The 19751-nt window shown below is 49.5% G+C and overlaps 2 protein-coding genes across 3 annotated transcripts in view; one reads left to right on the plus strand and one right to left on the minus strand.

Annotated features, from left to right (window-relative positions):
• Positions 1-1816, minus strand: part of GON4L (gon-4 like) — a 75309-nt gene extending 73493 nt beyond the window's left edge. Inside the window, exon 1 of the mRNA XM_072829877.1 lies at positions 1717-1816. The gene's annotated coding sequence lies outside the window, so the exon portion shown is untranslated. The remainder of the gene's footprint in view (positions 1-1716) is intronic.
• SYT11 (synaptotagmin 11) lies at positions 700-19541 on the plus strand. Of its 2 annotated transcripts, none has more exons than XM_072829888.1 (4): positions 700-1024; positions 7078-7904; positions 15800-15923; positions 16410-19541. In XM_072829888.1, exons 1-4 carry the CDS (start codon positions 991-993, stop codon positions 16718-16720), a joined length of 1296 nt encoding a protein of 431 aa, XP_072685989.1. In that variant the 5' UTR covers positions 700-990; the 3' UTR covers positions 16721-19541. The 2 variants fall into 2 exon arrangements, with proteins under 2 accessions (XP_072685989.1, XP_072685990.1); XM_072829889.1 differs by having other exon boundaries at positions 15800-15920.
• Positions 19542-19751: the final 210 nt, after the last annotated feature.

Genomic DNA, 19751 nt, shown 5'->3' on the forward strand with positions numbered 1-19751 from the left:
ATCGTGCAGACGACTGCCAGGAGTCTACAACCTGAATCACCCTGCCTCTCCCAATGCCAAGGAAGTCTCTAGAAGCTTGGAGTTTCCTCTGTATCCTGCTCTTCAACCTGCAGGATATACAGTTCTGTCGGTTTCCTTGCTGGCTCTGCCCTTGTGTCTCCTTCTCTGACCCCCTATAAGCCCTTGGAAGTTTTTGTAAGAGGAATACCCAACACGGGTTAACTCTGACACACCTCATTAGTCTTTTTTAAAAAACAGCTTTCATTTACACCACAAAATCCATCCGTAGATGGATTGCAGAATTGTTCTACAAGTATCCCCAGTAAGTTTCCAGAGTTGTGCAACCATCACCTGGTTTAGTCTTTAATCAGAGCTTCTGAAGTTTAAGAAAGTTTCCATAATAACATTTAGTAGTTTCAGAAATGCACAATAATGGCAAATGATACTGAAATGCAGACAGTATACAATTTTCTTTTTCCAAAATACTAGGTTCCGTCACCCTGAACATTCTGCTGCTGTATTAAGCCCCGGGAACCGGAACCACAAGATCTATAGAACTGCATAGGGAAAGACACCTACAGCTCTCAGACCACCCCACCCATCCGCGGTCCGCCGGTGGGCTGGGTCTCCCTCTCCAGAAATCTCGGCGGTCCCCTCGCCGGGAGCTTCCGGGGCGGGGCCTGGCTCCCGGAACTCTTCGGGCGGAGGCGGAGTCTCCTGCCGAGGGCCGCTCGGAAGAGGGCGGGGCCTACCCGCATCAGGACCAGTCTGGCTGCACCTGCATCCTTCCGCTCAGAGCATCCCCGGAGCATCTTAGGAGGCGGCCGCAGCTGGCAGTCAGGGGCCTGACCGTCGCAGGAGGTGTCCGCCAGACACCTTCCCCCTCCCCTGAGCTGGCCCTCTACAGCGGCGGCCTCGGTGCTGACCGGGCGCCCCCAGACTCGTCTGATCCCTGAAAAAGCATACATAGCAATAGCCTCTGATTACGACATGGCTGAGATCACCAATATCCGACCTAGCTTTGGTAAGTAGAGTGCGGACAACTAAAGCCTGGGGCCGTGGGCACCGCCGCACAGCCAGGGGCGCCCAGTGCCGGGAGGGAGCGAAGCCCACCCCAGGGCCTTCAGGGTCGGACCCGCTAGGATTGGGCCTGCGACGGCGAGCGGCGCCAGAACTTGAGCTGCGGGTGCAGGGGCCAGCCAATCCGGGGGTCCCCGGGGGTCGCCGGGGGTCGCGGGTCGCGCGGAAACCTGTGTGGCCCGAGTCGGCGCTCTGCAGGGGAGGAAGGGAGGAGGATGAGGACCTCTCCCCCTCGGGGCGCTCAGGGCGGTGCCCCCTGCTCCCCCTCCCATTCCTCGGGCTGCGGGGGAGGGCAGCGGCGGGGGATGGGCGCCAAGATGGCATCTGGGGGGCTGGGGGGCCGGGGGCCAGCGGCCCGCTGCGGGGAGCCGAGGCTGCGGGGGCGCCAGGAGCTGCTGCCCAGCGGGCGGGCGGGGCGCGGGGCGCGGGGCGCGGGGCTGGCGGCCGCCCAGGGCCCCCAAGTGCGGTTCTGCACCGTAATGGTGGGTCCGTCCGATGCTACCAAATGGCGCTTGGCGCTGCCGAGCTAGGGATGACGTGATGTCTATTCTGGGCCTCCTGGCAGCGCCCAGGCCCCTCTTCCCGGGCCTTTGTTCCCTGTTTCCCTGGCCTGGCCTTTCCGAAAGGGGGACTCACCGCGCCGGTGCTGGCGAGGGCGCGGACCAGGCCGGGGGGAGGGGCGGAGAGGCCGGGCCGGAGGGAGGCCGCTTTGTGTACCCTGCAAGGCATTACGTCACCGCGGAGCGGCTGGTCCCCGACCCGGGCCTCTGGGCTGTGATCCCGGCTGTGCTCCCAGGAGCAGAGAGCCCGGTGGAAAATATGGAGGAAGACGCGAGAGAAAAGCTGAAAAAGCAAGTTTTTTCCTCTTTGGGGCTTCCTCCAAAATGTGCTAGGGTTGCAAACTTCCTGGGCTATGTTTTCCTGGTTCAAAAATAAAGGAGTTACCCTGTTTCTCCCTCCTTTTCACCTCAGCTTGGATGAGAGCCCCAGGTTCCTTCAAATCCCCTAAAAGAGCACATCCTTCAGGCAATCCAGAAGGTTTGAGCATCCAGACAACAATTTTTAGGGCGGGGCCACAATCCAACTAGGAAATGGCTTTTCTCCTTCCCCAGTAAGAGGTTGGTGGAAATGAGCAGAACCCCATGAGCTCTCCCACCTCAAAATCAGGAAGAAGATATCAGATCAGGGGAAGTATCCAAAAAACAGATCACACCCATTAGCTACTGGTTCTTACTGATTCCCCAAGGCTAAATCTTAGTGGTATCTCTTTCTTCCACTTCACCTTCTGCATCTCTACCTTTGAGTCCTATATTTCCAAAACTAATGTCCCTTTTGTGGTCACATGAGCACTCCATGATTTTCTTCCTGTTCTTTCTCTTTTGTCTTATGCCTTCTATCCAACATATTCTTTTCTCTAATTGCAGTCCCAGATTCCTTGGAAAGTTAGAAGGTGTGGAGCATGATATAGTAGTTTCCTTTAGAGGGAATATTAATGGAAAAGAGAAAAATTATTTCAGCATTTTACCTACTCCATTTTATTTAATCCTTACAATATCCTCCAGTGTAGGCATTATTATATATATTTGCCAGATGAGGAAACAGGTTCAGTGAGACAAAATAATGAATCAAGTCAAACAAACAGCAAGGGTAGCACAAAGACTTAAACCAAAGTCCAGCTTATGCCAAACTCCATTGTCATTTCACTGTGTCACTCTGGCCCACTTGACAGGAAAGGCTATAGTAGAGGGAGTGTCAATAGCAGGTCTAGTCAAAGGCTGAGAGACCTAGGCACAGCCTAGATATGTCTTACAGATCTTTAGATGTATACAGGGGTACTACATAGAGAGCTGCCATTTCTGATTTTCTCACATTTCATAGAGTACTTCATTTCAAAGGCTTTAGCTCTTTGGAGGTACACCAAGCCAACACTCAATTATCCATGACCTTGGAGGACAAAAGGAGCAAGCAGCACAGTCACTGCAATTTATGACTACTTTAAAGCACTCACTTTAGCCATCAGTTCCACTTCCTTTTCCCACCAAGCTTTTGATGAAAGCAAAATAGAGGGTTCTGAGTTTCAGCATCTCTGATTTTTCTAGTTCATTGTCTTGGATGTGAGGGAGAGAGGCAGGGGTTAACAGATACCGAAATGAAGAAAGAGGGGGGAACCCTGGGTGGCGTAGCGGTTTGGCGCCTGCCTTTGGCCCAGGGCGCGATCCTGGAGACCCGGGATCGAGTCCCACGTCGGGCTCCCGGTGCATGGAGCCTGCTTCTCCCTCTGCCTGTGTCTCTGCCACCCCCCCCTCTCTCTCTGTATGACTATCATAAATAAATAAAAATTAAAAAAAAAAAAAGGAAAGAGGGGCAAAAGTGGGAAAACAGGTGGAGGAGAGAGAGCCTGGATCGTCCACAGATGGCTTCATAGGTTTGTCTTCCTTATCTGTCCTCCTGAAACGTGAGAATCCCTCCTCTTCTTTTCCCATCCCGCCTCCATTTTCTTTTTTTCTTTTTTCTTTTTTAAAGATGTTATTTATTCATGAGAGACAGAGAGAGAGAGAGAGAGAGAGAGAGAGAGAGAGAGAGAGAGGCAGAGACACAGGCAGGGGGAGATCAGGCTCCATGCAGGGAGCCTGATGTGGGACTTGATTCTGGGTCTCCAGGATCAGGCCCTGGGTTGAAAGCGGCACTAAACCGCTGAGGCACCTGGGCTGCCCCAGACTCCATTTTCTAACAGCATGTGTGGAGGCATCCTAAACCCTAGAGTGGGCTCTCTGAAGACCACAGAATAAATCTATGATAGAGCCAAAAGGATCACTCAGATGTCTCCCAGCCTGGGCCATTAGATCTCTCTTACAAACTATTCTCAAAAATGCACCTGTCTTGTTGGTTCCTTGCTTTCCTCTTCTCATGGAGGCAATCTGTGTTCACTGTCATTAATCAGTAGCAAGCAATTTTCAGGAAAGTCCCTGATTGATGAGCAGAGAGCCACTTTTTCAGACTGTGCCCATTTTCATTGACCATTGAGTCCAATCAGTTTTTCAAATATTTACTGAGCTCTTATTAGATGCAAAGACTCAGGGACTCAGAGATGGACAGGATGTTATTTCCACCAGGTTTTTTTTTATTTTTTTATTTTTTTAATTTTTTTCCACCAGTTTTCAAGGAGCTTCCTACCTAGGAGCTTCCTACCAAGGCCGCTCCCATTTTGTGAAGCCTGTCCCTAGCAACTCTTATTTCACTTAATATCTGAGAAACACTATAGTTATTTAGTATGGCCATGGACATAGTTGCCTTCATTTATTTTGTTAATGGCTTTACTCTTTCCCTGTACTGTATTACTTAAGAATGTAACCCCTTCTTTTCTTGCCTCATCCCAACTTTCATAGAATCATGAAATATTGGACAAAGAACTTCAGAGACATTTAGTCCAATCCCTACCCAAGAGAGGCATTTTAGAATATGCCTGACCATGGGTGAGCCAACCTCTGAAAGTTTTCAGTTGGAGATTCATTGCCTCATGAAGCAATCTGAGCCATTGTGAGGCAGTTCTAATAATAATTTGACTCTCTTCATTGAGTCAGAATCTGTCTTCCTGTAGCCTGTATGCACTGGTGCTAGAACCTGCCCTCCAATGTAAATCTCAAACCAGACCTCTTCCATCAAAATGCCTTAAATAATTGAAGAAAGTTATTATTCCAAACCCCTCAGCTCCAATTCCTTCAACTTTTCCTCATTTGATATGGTTTCCAGGTATTTTATTATTCCGATTATCCATAATATAGAGACACTCTGGTGTCAGGCAGGCAGGCTACTATGTAGCCTTAGGCAAATCTGAGTCCCCAGGTCCCTCAGTTATAAAGTGGGCATATTTGTGGTACCTATTCAGTGAGTTCTTTGATTCAGAGAGAGCTCTGGCACAATGTCTGCCAGGGACACAATAAATATACACGAAACAATAGCAGTTTTTATTCTTGTCAGTGCTAGATGGAACACTCTACATATGTTATGACCAGTGCAGATTAAATCTTACTACCCCCACCACCGTCATCTGGACATCATATTCATAGTATGGGGTGGCATTAGACTAATTATACTTCAGATTTGTGGTTACCTAAACAACTACATTTTTCTTTTTTCTTTTTAGAGAGAGAGAGGAAAGCATGCACACATCCACATAGCAGGGAGAGGGCGAGGGAGGTGAATCTTAAGCAGGCTCACGCCCAGTGCAGAGCCCAACACAGGTCTCGATCCCACAACCCTGAGATCATGTCCTGAGCCAAAATCAGGAGTCATGCTCTCAACCAACTAAGCCACCCAGGTGTCCCACAACTAGATTATTTTTGCTTAGACTTGTCAAGTATTGTGCATCAATAGATTTTGAAGGCCAATATAGAATTTTATATTTACCCTTGATATATATAATCATATTGACTGATGTTCTTTTTCCAATGTTTGGAGGCTATTTTGAATTCACTGATTCATTTGTTCACTGAATACTTACTATGTGCCACATGGTTCTAGGATGTGGGGATATAGCAGTGAACAAAACCATCACTATTCTTGTTAATCTTCTCTAGTAAGGAAGGACAGGTAAATATATGTCAGGAGTAATAAATGCTATGAAGAAGAATAAAGCAGAGTGAGGGGGTATTGTCTCACTAGGGGCAGCTAGGAGATGCTTTTCTGACAAGGGAAGGTTTGACCAGAGGCCTTCAATGAGTGAGGAAGTGAGCCAGGCAGATACCCGGTGGAAGGATGTTTCAGAAAGATTCTGGAATGTGCTGAAGTCATGTTCATTTCCTTAGTTCTCCCTGCCCTACCTAAGTCTTCCTCTACAAAGTAATGTGGAAAACTAGAGGCCTTACTAACACGTTCAAGGCCTAAACCCAATTTGGCCTCAGTGTACCCCAAACTCGTTAGGGGCCCAATTTGTGTAGGAAAGGATAGGGTAAAGGATGGGAAGGAAACAGTCTTTCTCTATAGTTATTTATTCATTCAGCAAATACGTACCAAGTACCAGCTCTGCATTTTTAATGCTGGGGATACAGAAGTGAACAAAACAGGAAAAATCCCAGTCCTTGTGAAACTTACTCACTAGTGAAGATATATAGTAAAATTTATAGTAAAATTATATATTTGTGTGTGCACCTATATATATGTTGTGTGTGCACACATGCATCTGTGTCACTGTATGTGAGAGAAAAAGATAAGACATAAGGAGAAAGTTACCCAGGGCTGGGACATGTAGGCCTTGGTGGCAAGGAGGTTGAGCCTTACTAGGAAGGTGATATTTGAGCAAAGAGCTGACATTTTCCATAGTCCCTATTTCTTCCTATTTAAAAATACAAGTACTTGAAAAAAATGTGTTTTTTTCAAGTAAAATAAGACAAAGTACAAGTATTTGGAACTGGGAGCTAAAATTTGCAACATAGTTTAAAAATACTCAGATCCAGATTTCTTTTTACCGCCCTTAAACACTGTACCCAGACCACCCAGAGTCAGCCCTACATCCTCTACTCCAGCTGCCATTCTGTCACCACAAGCCCACTGCAAACCCTGTACTGGATGCTGTAGAATATTCTCCTGAAACCAGACACGGCCTGTGCCCTTGTGCATTGTGTAACGGTTGAGGTAAAAGGTGACTTTATCACACAGGACAGTTTTATGTGAAACACAAATCAATAAGAGTGAACCAAGTCCTTGAGTGCTGAGAGACAGCCAAGAAAAGACCAGGGAGTTGAGTGGGGCACTGTAAAGAAGGCTTCTTGGAGAAGGGAAAGATTTCATCCAGGTCTGAGGGAAAGGAACAGCTCCAGATTGGTCAGAGAGGATGGCTCAGGGCATCTCCTAGAGAGGAGGGTAAGCCTGGATGAGCATGTTCTGCGGTGCAGGCTAGCTTGCGGATGACGTTGGCTCTGCAGAGGCCGTAAGTAGAGGAGCTCTGGACGGGGGGTTGAGGTCTACCTGCCTTGATGCATCTCTGGTCTCCACCTTCAGATGTGTCACCAGTGGTGGCTGGCCTTGTTGGGGCATCTGTGCTGGTGGTGTGCGTGTCGGTGACCGTCTTTGTGTGGACATGCTGCCACCAGCGGGCAGAGAAGAAGCACAAGACCCCACCATATAAGTTTATCCATATGCTCAAAGGCATCAGCATATATCCAGAGACCCTCAGCAACAAGAAGAAAATCATCAAAGTGCGGAGAGACAAAGATGGCGGTGGGAGGGAAGGTGGGCGCGGGAATGTGCTGGTGGATGCAGCAGAGGCTGGCCTGCTGGGCCCAGACAAAGGTCCTGGAGGACCTAGCTCTGGATCTTGTATAGACCAGTTACCCATCAAGGTGGACTATGGGGAAGAACTGAGGAGCCCCATTGCGAGCCTTACCCCTGGGGAGAGCAAGACCACTTCTCCATCATCTCCAGAGGAGGATGTCATGCTCGGCTCTCTCACCTTCTCAGTGGACTACAACTTCCCGAAAAAAGCCCTGGTGGTGACAATCCAGGAGGCCCATGGGCTGCCAGTGATGGATGAGCAGACCCAGGGCTCTGACCCCTACATCAAAATGACCATCCTTCCCGACAAGCGGCACCGGGTGAAGACTAGAGTGCTACGGAAGACCCTGGACCCTGTGTTCGACGAGACCTTCACCTTCTATGGCATCCCCTACAGCCAGCTGCAGGACCTGGTGCTGCACTTCCTTGTTCTCAGCTTCGACCGCTTCTCCCGGGACGATGTCATCGGGGAGGTGATGGTGCCGTTGGCTGGCGTGGATCCCAGCACAGGCAAGGCACAGCTGACCAGGGACATCACCAAAAGGAACATCCAGGTGAGGAGGGAGAGTATGTCGGGGAGAGCTGGTAGGTAGGGGGAGGCAAGATCTCAGGGAACAAGGGGAAGGGCAAGGGGGTGTATAGATGGCCAGGGGGAGCAATAGGTAGGACACTTGTGGCTTTGAGAATCAGCAGTGGCCAGGATGCCTAGGTGGCTCAGTGATTGGGCATCTGTCTTTGGCTCAGGGCCTGATCCAAGATCTGAGATTAAGTCCTGCATTGGGCTCCCTGCAGGGAGCCTGCTTCTCTGTCTGTGTCTCTGATTCTCTCTGTGTGAGTCTCTCATGAATAAATGAATAAATCTTTAAAAAAAAAAAATTCAGCAGTGGCCAAAGTGAGACAGAGGGGCCATCCGGCTAGGTCTCCTCCAAAAGGAACTGCATGAGGAGAGAAGGACAGGGAGCTTCTGAAGTCTCCCCTTGTGGTTGGTATCCTGATGCTGAGTCCAGCTTACTAGGAGTGGGTTCCCCCCGACCAGTCCTAGGCCCTCGTGATGTCAAGGACATGGGGGCCAGCTTCCTCTCCAAAGCCAGATGTGATCTTCCTCCAGGGGACCATGATGGGACTAAAGTAATTCTGCCCTCAGCCTCCCTGTCCAGCCCAACCTCAGGTGGGGCTTCTCGTGGCCTCTCCACCAACTCGGGCCAGTGAGTTGACCTCTGAGCCCCTCCCCCCAGCCCGAGCCCTGCCTCACATGTTCCTCCTCTGCACCCCAGGGCGCACAGGCTAGAAGGGAACTGAGAACCCGCATTCCTGTCTTCTCCCCACTGGGCTGGCAGTGGCTCATGAGTCATAATTTCAGGGGTGCAAGAAATGTGTCCCACCCCCCTCATTCATGCATTTTATACATACCTGGGGGCACCGCGGTCATCTGCAGAGCACCCTGGCTGCCCTGGTAACACCCACTGCAGCTCACTGCTTCCCAGCCCAGGGTCCCTGCAAGTAAGCTTGTTTCCCTGTCTGTAACGTGGAGCTGCTAACACTAGCCTCCTCGCAGGGCTTGGGGATCAGAAGAGGTAATATGTCTGGCAGGTAGTTGCCCCTGAGAACCTCACTTCCCTGGGGGAGGGAGACCATCTTGGCAACCATCAGATTGTGAGGGTGGCAGGTGTCTTGATAGAGGTTTTTGGCGTTTTAAATGTAGACTTTCGTTCCTGTTTCAAGGTACAGTGTAAGTAGTTAATAACAAGGGCTGTGAAGTCGAAGCTGAGTTTGAATCCAAATCTCGCCAGCTTACTGAGCTTCGCTTAGCAACTCTGATCTCAGGTTCCCACAGGAGTGATGCAAGAGGATTCATTTGCACAGCCCCTAGTGCCACTATTTCTACTATTAGTAAGGTCTGATCCCGGGGAGATGCATGTGGTTCTCAGACCTTTATGTTTTGTTTTGAGAAAGTAAAGGACGGCAAGGGAGCCTGAGTCACTGCAGGAGGAAGGAGGTTCTGAAGGGGTGTCAGAGCCGCTGAAAACAACCGTACATCTTGCAGAAAAAGCCGAGGCCTAGAGGCCAGACTTATCTCCGGATGCCTTTTCCACTCTGCACTCAATGGGGAGGCAGGGCACTCAGGGTTGGACCAGAAAGGCTTCCAGGCCAGTAGGGCCATGTGTGCAGTGAGCTCCAGGCACAAGTTTTACTCTCTAAAAGGGAGCGTTGTGGGGGAAGCAGAAGGCACTGCGTCTTGGATTGTGTCACAGGCACCTGTCCCACTGGAGCCAGCCCAGCCATGCCACCGCCCAGAGAACTGCAGCTGTTGTGTGGCACACCCAGCTCTACTGTGGAGAGGCCAGGGAAGCCCAAATGTTTTAAGAGTATTAGAGGGGTTTTGTCAGCATCCAATGCCAAGACACAAAGAAACATTCTAGAGCCCAGGACAGCAGGGGCTCTTGTGTCCTCTGAGGTTGGAGTCAGAAACATGGATAAAAACTAGTTTTCATCCCCTCCATCCCCTTCCCCTGAACTGCCCTCTCTTTTCCTCAGGTTTCTTCCAAGCCCTTCCTGCTCCCTGACCCCTCTTTACAGTATCCCTAGTGCTCCACTGCCTGCCTTCATCCAGCTGCCCCAGCTCCCTGCCCTGTGGCCCCAGCCTTGGTCGAGCCATCCACTGGCTGGACTGCCCCAGACAGCTCATGTTCCTGAAGCCCAAGGCCGAAAGCAGGCGATGGCTCTGTGCCAAGCTGCAGCTGGGAAGAGACGGGCCAGGAAAGGGATTGATTCGGGCTGGGAACAAAACAGCCTCAAATCCAGGACACTGGCCAGGGAGCACAGACAATGGCATTTGCTAAACTGCCAGGGGCTGTTGGCAAAAGCCAAGTTTCTTTCCACTTTATTAACTCCCTTTAGGAGGGACAAGCCAGGGCTAGGATCCTGAACAACACATCGCCTTGGAGAGGCCCAGACAGGACACACAGAGCCCGTGCACCCCTGTGCCAGAGCCTCCCAGCCCCCTGGGCCTCCTGAGCATGTTTCCCCAGCGTGCGTGTGTGGGCAGGGCTGCACTCCATCCTTAGCCATGGCTGTCACTTGGCCAGCGCCAGTCCCTGTGACTCCCTGCAGTGCAGCCTCCACATATCTACCCTGAGCCTCTCGGCTATGATCTCCCCTTGGCTGACCAGTCAGAGCTGCTCTAAACTGTTCCACACTCTGTAGAGAGCTTTTTCTGGTCTGTGGAGGCATCCCCTTCTAATATGGGACCAGAGGCCTGGGTGAGGACCCATGAGAATTGCACTTCTCTAGATAACATCCCTCCCCCATCAACTGCATCTCCCCTCCTCTAGCAGAGAAAGTCACCTCTTGTCCTTTCCATTGCCCAGTGCAATCTGGTTGAAGAAGCCCAGGACTGGTCAGCCTCTCTGACTCTTCCATTTCACTCCTTTCTCTGGGCCAGCAACCGCCACCTCTTTAAGGTTTCATCTAGGCTGGGCCGTGAAGGCTGATGGAATCATAGAGAGCACTCTCAGCTCTTATGAATACACAGAACAATGTAAGAAGCATTAAAAATTAACCCTTGATTATTAGTGGAAGATCACAATATAAATTCTATAATTCCCCAAATCTCTGAGTTAGACTCTAGAACTAGCTTTTTTTTTTTTTTTTTTTAAAGATTTTATTTATTCATTCATAGAGACACAGAGAGAGAGAGAGAGGCAGAGACACAGGCAGAGGGAGAAGCAGGCTCCATGCAGGGAGCCTGACGTGGAACTTGATCCCGGGTCTCCAGGATCACGCCCTGGGCTGCAGGCAGCGCCAAACCACTGTGCCACTGGGGCTGCCCGCTTTTTTTTTTTTTTTTTTTAAGTGGCAGGTTTTTTTCTAATATTTTGTTCAGATAGACATTTTTTTTAAGTAAGCTATCCACCCAACGTGGAGCTTGAACTCACAACCCTAAGGTCAGGAATCTGCTCTTCTGATTGAGTGAGCCAGGCGTAGATAAAAATATCTATGAGCCTGGGATAAAAATTGAACTGAATTTACATTTCCATAATAAATCCCCTGCACAGGGAAGGGAGACAGTCCAGAGAGGGCTCCAGGAGAAAGAACAGACAGTGGGAAGAGAAGTACTTTATGAGTGGATTCCCCTGAATTACTTCAGGTCACTTCCTGTCCTTCCTGGGCCCCATCTGCTATGGACGGCTGGGGACAATGGTCACGGGAAGCACATAAGTCTTAAAATCTCAGATTTATGAGGAACCTAGAGGTCATGCAATTGAGCCAAAAGGGACTGGAAAGAGAAAGAGAAGCACCACGAAGAGAGTAGCTGTGCTTCCATTTCGGGGAGATGAGGGATGTATTTGAAGAGTAAGGTTTTATTCCTCTGGTTTTCCCATGGCTGTGATTTGAGTGCAGATGGCCCATGGGACTTCTGGTCCCTGTAAAAGTGCATTGAGGTTAAGCGGGTACACCTAGTGTGAACACTGTGTGGCCAGTCACTCTGGAAGGGGCTCTGCTCATTCCAGGGAATAGACTGTCACCTGAGCCTTTCTGTCACCTGCATGTCTTCCTAAGGCCACTGTGCCTGCTCATCTTTTCCACTGAGAGAGACAGGAGCCCACTCTGAGAGCAAAGCCTTCCAGCTGTTTCAGGCACGGAGAAGGCCTTTCCTCTGCTTGGGCTTCCACTTGCCTGCCCCCAATAGGGTTTTTGCCTCACTAGGCCAGGGGGCTGGGAAATGGAGCTTGCTCCCAGCCCTTTACAAAGAGCCCTTGAGAAAGAGCCCTTGACAATGCTACTTGCAGTGGGAATTGGGTGGAAAGAGAAGGGGAGGGGGAGGGGAGGTGAAATCTGGTCTTCGGTGCAGAATAAGAGTGGCATGTGGTTGGTGGGAAGGGCATCCTGCCCATGTAAAATGGCCAAAGGAGAACAATTGCCTGAGGGGTGATTTTAGGGGAGAAAATTATTTAAAAAGGTAACCAGAAGTTATCCAAAACTCGGGAAGGGGCTTGGGGATTCAGATTGGGAAGATTTTGTTATATTAAGTGACTTACAAAACACAGTTTTAACAAAATAATTAGGAAATCCAAGCTATAATTTTGTAGTCAATGGTTTTTTTTTTTTTTTACAAATAAAAATCTTTTTTTGTTTTGTGTTTAATGATCAAGGTTTATTTTTTATTTCTTTGTATTCTTTCTTTCTTTCAAGTAGGCTCCACATCCAACATGGGGCTTGAACTCACAACCCAGGATCAAGAGTTGCATGTTCCACCTATTAAGCCAGCCAGGTGCCTCAAAAAACTCTTTGGTTTTTCTTTCTTTTTTTTTTTTTTTTTTAAGATTTATTTATTTATCTATTCATGAGAAACACAGAGAGAGAGAGTGAGAGAGAGAGAGAGAGAGAGAGAGAGGCAGAAACACAGGTAGAGGGAGAAGCAGGCTCCAGGCAAGGAGCCCGATGTGGGACTCGATCCCTGGTCTCCGGGATCACACCCTGGGCCGCAGGCGGCACTAAACCGCTGCGCCACTGGGGCTGCCCAACTCTTTGTTTTTCAAATCAAATTACCCTTCTTCTGTATATAAAGTTCAAATTATACTTAAAGATTGTATATATTCATATTTAATATTTGGAATGTAGTATTTGGACATCAAATCTAGTTAATATTTCCTTATTCATGGACATGGAGGGGAGTGGTGGCCCCAATCATCCAGAAGTACTTTCAGGATCATTGCTGTACCCCGGAGCTCTCTGTGATGGTGGAAACATTCTCTGTCTGCACTAGGACATTTGAAATATGACTAGTGTGACTGAGGAACAAAAATTTTAGTTTTATTTAATTTTAATGAATTTAAACGGACACATAGAGCTAATAGCTAGAGTGTTGGGTAGCTCAGTTCTGAATGTTCTTCTGGATGGCATTTAGTTTTTGTTTTCACATGGGATTACTCTCCTGATGCCATTTGGCTGTAGCTAATAGTGAAAATGAGGTTACGTTCTCGATTGGGTTCCAACTCATGTCAAAGAGAAGCAGCCCAGAAGGGCAAGCAGCCTGTGATTCTAAACTGGCTGAGGGTACTTACCATGGATATAATCAAGACCTGACAAGATGTATGTTATGGGTAAGGAAAAAATGTGGGGCTTCCATCTAGCAGAGAAAAGTCATGAAAATCTTTTTTGAAGCCTGTTCTCTTTGGGACTTCAGTTTCAAAAGCTAAAGGCTGAGTTTATAATTTTAGTCATTTTATGCCCAATGAGAGATATTTCCCTATGTTCCTGGTATGAAACAGAGCCTCAGGAATGTTTTTAAACCATGTGAAACATTATTACAGTTTCATTCCTTGAGATGAGTTAGGCTTATAATCAAAGCACAGACCTGGAGGTTTCTTTCCTTGTTTTTCACTGATGAGCTAACCGGATGATTTCCTTCTCTTGCACGGGCTTCCCTGAGCAAGTGGTACAGGGAGCCTGTGTGCTTCCAGAGAGCAGGCTCTCTCCTTGTCCCCATCTCTAGCCGCCACTGCTGATGGAACACCGGGCCCGGTGGGCGCACAGTAGGCCATTTGGGGGAGTACGAGGCAGACGGAAGGCTGGTGGTGGGTAGAGTCTGGCTTTGCTTAGAATTCCTGAAGTAGGTGACATTTTTCTGGTGCTTTGAAGAATACAAGGAGTGAGAGTTGGTAGTGAGGGGAGTTTTGTCCCAACCTTCCTTCCTTTGTCCAATATTCCTTGAACCCCACTTCCTTTTAGTTTCCGTCTCACAGCTTCATCCCTACCTTATAAACCAGAAACACATTAAATTTAAAAAGAAAAAATTTTTTAAATGAGAAAACAAAAGAAACAAATAAATGAAACAAAAAATAAGCTAGAAACACACGAACTTGCCCCCCATTCCGGTGAGTTCTTCCTGGAACGCGGCCTGCCCCACACCCACCACTGCTGAGGGGGTCCAGGCTTTGGTGTCCCCTCCACAGCCCAATGCAGCAGCCTCTGGGCTCCTCTCCCCTCCAGTTTATTCTCCGGCTTCCACTAGAACAATACTAGTCTTCGTAAAACAGTAACAGAGCAATGACTGTGTCCCTCCCGTGCTGGGTGCTGGCAGCCATCCTGGGCCTGTGAGCGGCTGGCTGAGCTGTTTCCTAGAGCCCCCCCCCTTCTCATCCCCCACCAACACCCCAAGGGCAGCACCTCCCCTTCACCATTCTCTGAACACAGTGGGCCTTCCCTCTACATTGCCTGGAAGATTCCTACTTATCTTCATAAACTCAGCCCCAAGATCAGTGGACACATTCTGCCCCAGCAGCACTTACACAGGCTCCTTCACCATTCTCTGAACACAGTGGGCCTTCCCTCTACATTGCCTGGAAGATTCCTACTTATCTTCATAAACTCAGCCCCAAGATCAGTGGACACATTCTGCCCCAGCAGCACTTACACAGGCTCCTTCCTGCTCCAATGAGGGCATGTTTGTTTATCTCAGTCTCTTCTGGGCATGGTAAGCTCCTTGGAAGTGACAACTGGGTCCAGGCCGGCTCAGTCAGTGGAACACATGACTCTTGATCTCAGGGTTATGAGTTCAAGCTCCACATGGGGTGTAGAGATTACTTAAAGGGGAGCGGGGAGAGAACAAATGGGAAAAAATGAAAAAGAAAGGAACCAGGTCCTATCAGCTTGGGACCCCCAGCACCTAGCATGCAGTAAATATCAAACATTGCTTAAAATGTCCTTGGAGGTTGGGAGGGTTTTTTCAATTCCCAAGCACAGCCTAGAATACAATTCAAAGAGGCAAATGGAAATCTGTGGGCAGAGGGGAGGAAGCCAGTGTGGCTGGAGAGGATACTCCCAGGTGCATCCACGGAGGCAGGTGGGGCAGGTGTGGGCACTCACCTTGTAACATGGAGGAACAGTCGCTAGGACATTCAGGAACCTGCCCAAAGCCAGGGGCTGAGTAGGTGGCAAAGTGAAGGCTCAGTCCCAAGTTTCCTGCCTTCCACCATCCAGTCTCTAAAGCTTTTATCGCAAGAACCAAATGAGGCAACAGGTGAGCATGCCCTTCTCTAGGCCCAAGCACAGGTCAAAGTTTACTGGTTTTAATTTAGTCCTCTGGATGATACTATGAGGTTGGTATCGTTTTTACATCCATCCTTCAGATGAGGAAACTGGAGCATAGAGCCGTCAAGTTCTTGTCCCAGGTGACACAGGCAGAGAGTGGCAACAGGACTGGAATCCAGAGCCCTCCAGCCTGGGTCTGTGGAATACCAGGCGAGGTGGCCTCTCCATGCAGATGGTCTCATTTAATATTAGGATTATAATGAGAACATGTCAGGTTCCCTTCCCTGTTAAATGAGGGGGGAGCACACTCTCAAGTTGCTGGATGCTTCTGCAGGCCCCCTCCCTGGCTCTGCACACTTCCGGTTCCCTCCCTACTCCCCAGTCCTGGACATTTATCAGATCTTTCCTCTTCCAGAAGTGCATTAGCAGAGGGGAGCTCCAGGTGTCTCTGTCTTACCAGCCCGTGGCACAGAGACTGACCGTGGTGGTCCTCAAAGCCCGACACCTGCCGAAAATGGACATCACTGGCCTCTCAGGTAGCAGCTATTTACCTCAACCCGCCTGTGGCCCCAACACCCCTGCACCCTTCAGGCCCCACTCCCTTCCCCGTGATTACCTGGGATCTAGATGTCCTTGGCGCAGGAGGTGCCCTCCAGGCCCTGGGTGAGGGGTCCCATCAGATGCACACCAGGCACTGAGCTAGCTCCAGGGGAGACCTCTGAAAAGCCCCGCAGGCATTCCTTATCCCTGCGCCCTAGACGCGGCTTCCTGGGCTCATGGGCTGTCCCCACTCATGATGAGGAAGTTGTCCTCCAGTGGTCCTGATGGCCCCCCTCAGCCCCTTGCCTGGGCAGGCAGATGAACTGAAGTCAGAGTGTGTTGGAGGCACATCAGTGGAGAGTGAGTGAGTGAGTGGCCACCACTCAAGGAGCCGCAGAGCCCCCTTCCGACACAGAGCCACCCTTTAGAGGAGGACTGTGTCATGGGCCTGTCCCCCTTTCTCCTTGTCTCTCTGGCCGCCCCAGATCCTTATGTCAAGGTGAACGTCTACTACGGCAGAAAGCGCATTGCCAAGAAGAAAACCCATGTGAAGAAGTGCACTTTGAACCCAGTCTTCAATGAGTCTTTCGTCTATGACATCCCGCCAGACCTCCTGCCCGACGTGAGCATCGAGTTTCTGGTCATCGACTTCGATCGCACCACCAAGAATGAAGCAGTGGGGAGGCTGATCCTGGGCGCACACAGCGTCACCAGCAGCGGCGCCGAGCACTGGCGGGAGGTCTGCGAGAGCCCCCGCAAGCCCGTGGCCAAGTGGCACAGTCTGAGCGAGTACTGATCCTGCCCGTCCTCCCGGAGCCGAGCCCGAGGCAGACAAGGCAGGCGGAGGGAGAGATGCCGGAGAGGAGTGGACTCAAAACCTCATTTTAGTTGTAGAAGATTTCTTACAAAACAAACCCCACAAAGAACACCCCACGTGACCACAGCTGCAGATCAGTTCTTAGGGAGGATGATTTTTCTCCTTTGCAAGGCACTAGAAATCCTTTTTTTTTTTTCAATGGGGAAAAAGAGAGGGAAAGGCCTCACGAGTCTATATATAACAATGTAACCTTATACTTGCATGTCTAATACAAACTGAAGAAATTAGCCTAACTGCCAATATCAAGTTACAGATTTTGAACCATGAAAATTGTGTTTTGTGCCGAATTGTATTTGCTGATCACCTGAAATTGGCCTCTTTTTACTAGGCTTCTCTAGAGAGTGACTCTCGCACCCCCTCTCCCCCCAGAAGGATATTTTACTCACATGAAAGCTCATGGTGTCCTCATCCCTGTCTTGTCTCCCTCACGCCTCAGACAGCTCCTGGAGCTCAGGGTCCAGAGGTCAGTCGTGAGCCAAGAAACGAGGGTGGGGTGGATAAGACAGGGTGTGCAGGGGAAATAGGATGTGGGATGTGGAGTTTTTGCTGCCACACTGCTGCTGGGAGGCCTCGGGGGTGGCCTAGGGTTAACTCGAGATGAAGCATATGACCACAGCGGACTTCAAGGTAGAATTTGGGTTTACGAAACTAGAGATCCTCTCTGGAGCGAGCTTCGGAGCCTTCAAAACTAGCTGGGGTGGCTCCAGTGGGCTCAAGCGGCAGGTCCCAGATGCCATTTGTGGGTGCAGGCAGGACAGTGTCCGCCACCCCCTCTCAGCGCCACCAGGAAGTGACAGCCATTTGTTGGTTTGAAGGATGAAATTGGCATTTTCCCAGAAATGCTGACCAATGAGAAGCTTTAGAGTTTTCTCAGGTAGCTTAGATGAAATTGGTTTTGCTTCACAAGGAAAATGGCCATCAGAAATTATTCTTTATCCTTAAATTTTTCCATTACGGCTCTTAAAACTGAGGAAGTGAGTGAAATGAGTAAATGTGAGTTAATGAGCAACTGAGGTAACCTGGATTCTTTTATACCATCCTGCCCCTCCTCACAGAGTGCTTAGTTCTTGGATTTTGAGTTGAGTCAAGGGAAGGGATGGGGAAGCACAGAGCTGCATCCCTCTCCTGCCAGCCGGCAGCTGAGGTTGCCAGGGAGCCAGTGTCTTGCCAGGATTAGAACTTAGGTCTCCAGCCTCCTGGTCAGCCATGGCTCTAGCGTCGAGACCTGTCACAGGGCAGAGGCTGGTGGGCCGTCAGTGAGCTTGCACAGGAAGATCTTTCCCCTGGCCTGCAGAACAGCTCAGATGGGCAGCAGCTGGAATCAGCCTGAAAGAGCAGGTCCACACCCAACGAGAGAGCATCCCTTCTGACTCACTTCTGAGGAGGCTGGGAGTTCACAGACAGGGTGGCACTGCTGCCTGGGTCATTCCCTTAGCTCTTGTGGATTTGAAACCAGTCTGCTCCCCTGAATCCTTTTGTTGTTCTTTTTAAAACCTGGATTCCTGAAAGTGCTGAGCAGGCACGAAGCCCACTGTTCTTGTACCCTCCAGCTCCCCATCCCCCGATCTGACTCACATCCCATCAGTGTGCTCACACCACTGGCTCAATCTTATACTCCATGGAATGTAAATACTGTATCATACGTAGAAGAAAATAATTTTTGTTTTCTAAAAATGCATTTTGAGATAGTTTAATGTAAATCTGACAGGAGCATTCTGAAGACCCATTAGGAAAAAAACTTAAATGCTTCCTCTTCATCGCCTTAATGTCTGAAGATCAGAAATCGCTGAGCAACTCACTTTTGTTTCCTTCCCAGAAACCATGCAAAGCCACAGGTGGAGAGAGTCTGGCCTTGGCCTCGCTCAGTGAGCCTCTGCAGCTCCTCCTGCCTACTTCTGGGAAGGCAGCCTCACCCCACCCCTCTCTCCCCATCTCCTGTAGCTTTCTTCCCCCGTTTCTTTGGGTCTGTGGAGCAGTGGGTGGCAAGGTGACAGGGTGGGAAGTTCCGGAGCCAAGAGGCAGACAGCACAGGGCTCCTCCCTCCTACCTCACGCCTGATCCATCACGCCCTCGGCTTGGCTGTCCCAAAGTTTCTTAGCTGCCTCTGGCTTTCAAACGTGTCCCTCCCAGAGGAGCAGCGCCTCCTCCAAAGAGTCAGTTGAAAGACAAGAGAGTCACACTCTCACTTTTGCACAAGGCACTCATGGTCAGGAAGGGTTTAGGGGACGGTCACTTCGTATTTTCCAAGAGTCAGGCCTTCTCTGCTGATACCTTGATTCCTTTGGGAAGACAAGAGTTTTTCTTAATAACACAAGTCCCTTTATGAGTTATTCTTTCAGTTCTCAGTGGAGTACAGCCAAGATGTAGGTGTTTATGAACATGCTCTAGAGAAGTAAGCAGATAGAACTGGTTTGTGGGACAGGAGCGGCTTGCTCAGGAAGAGGGAATGGTGCAAGTCTTTTATTGGAAGGCTTTTATTATGGCCGTGATAGTGACATTGCCCTCACCATGATCCTTCTCCAATGTGGTCGTCTTTCTTTACCTTGTGTCTTCTCTTGTAAAAAATGAAACTCAAAATAAATGTGTCAAATTTAAAAAAAAACTGGAAAAGCAAACGAATTGTGTGAAACTGCATAATGCTGTAATGCTAACCTACAATATGTAATGCTATCTTGTATGTGGAGTTTGTTAATGTACCACACAAGTGCAAAATAAAGACTGACTCACATTAAACACACAAGGGCATGAGTGTGGTCTTCTTGGGAGCTCGGTGACGCTGAATGATTCCAACAGGATGTCCTAGAGCACGTACTCCAGTGTGACTCTCCACACCACCTGAAAATTCAGATCCCAGGGGTGCCTGGACTGCTCAGTTGGGGGAGCCTGCGACTCTTGGTCTCAGGGTGAGTTCAAGCCCCACATGGGGTGTAGAGATTACTGGAAAAAAAGA

Source organism: Canis lupus, chromosome 6 (genome assembly GCF_048164855.1).
Source record: "Canis lupus baileyi chromosome 6, mCanLup2.hap1, whole genome shotgun sequence".
Taxonomy (NCBI): Eukaryota; Metazoa; Chordata; class Mammalia; order Carnivora; family Canidae; genus Canis; species Canis lupus.

What these genes read in the sequence shown, in the direction of transcription:
- SYT11 (XM_072829888.1), top strand. Translation starts at nt 991, where the DNA reads ATGGCTGAGATCACCAATATCCGACCTAGCTTTG. An exon ending in TCACCAAAAGGAACATCCAG is followed by an intron (nt 7,905 to 15,799) that starts GTGAGGAGGGAG and finishes TTCCTCTTCCAG; the next exon opens with AAGTGCATTAGCAGAGGGGA. An exon ending in CATCACTGGCCTCTCAGGTA is followed by an intron (nt 15,924 to 16,409) that starts GCAGCTATTTAC and finishes TGGCCGCCCCAG; the next exon opens with ATCCTTATGTCAAGGTGAAC.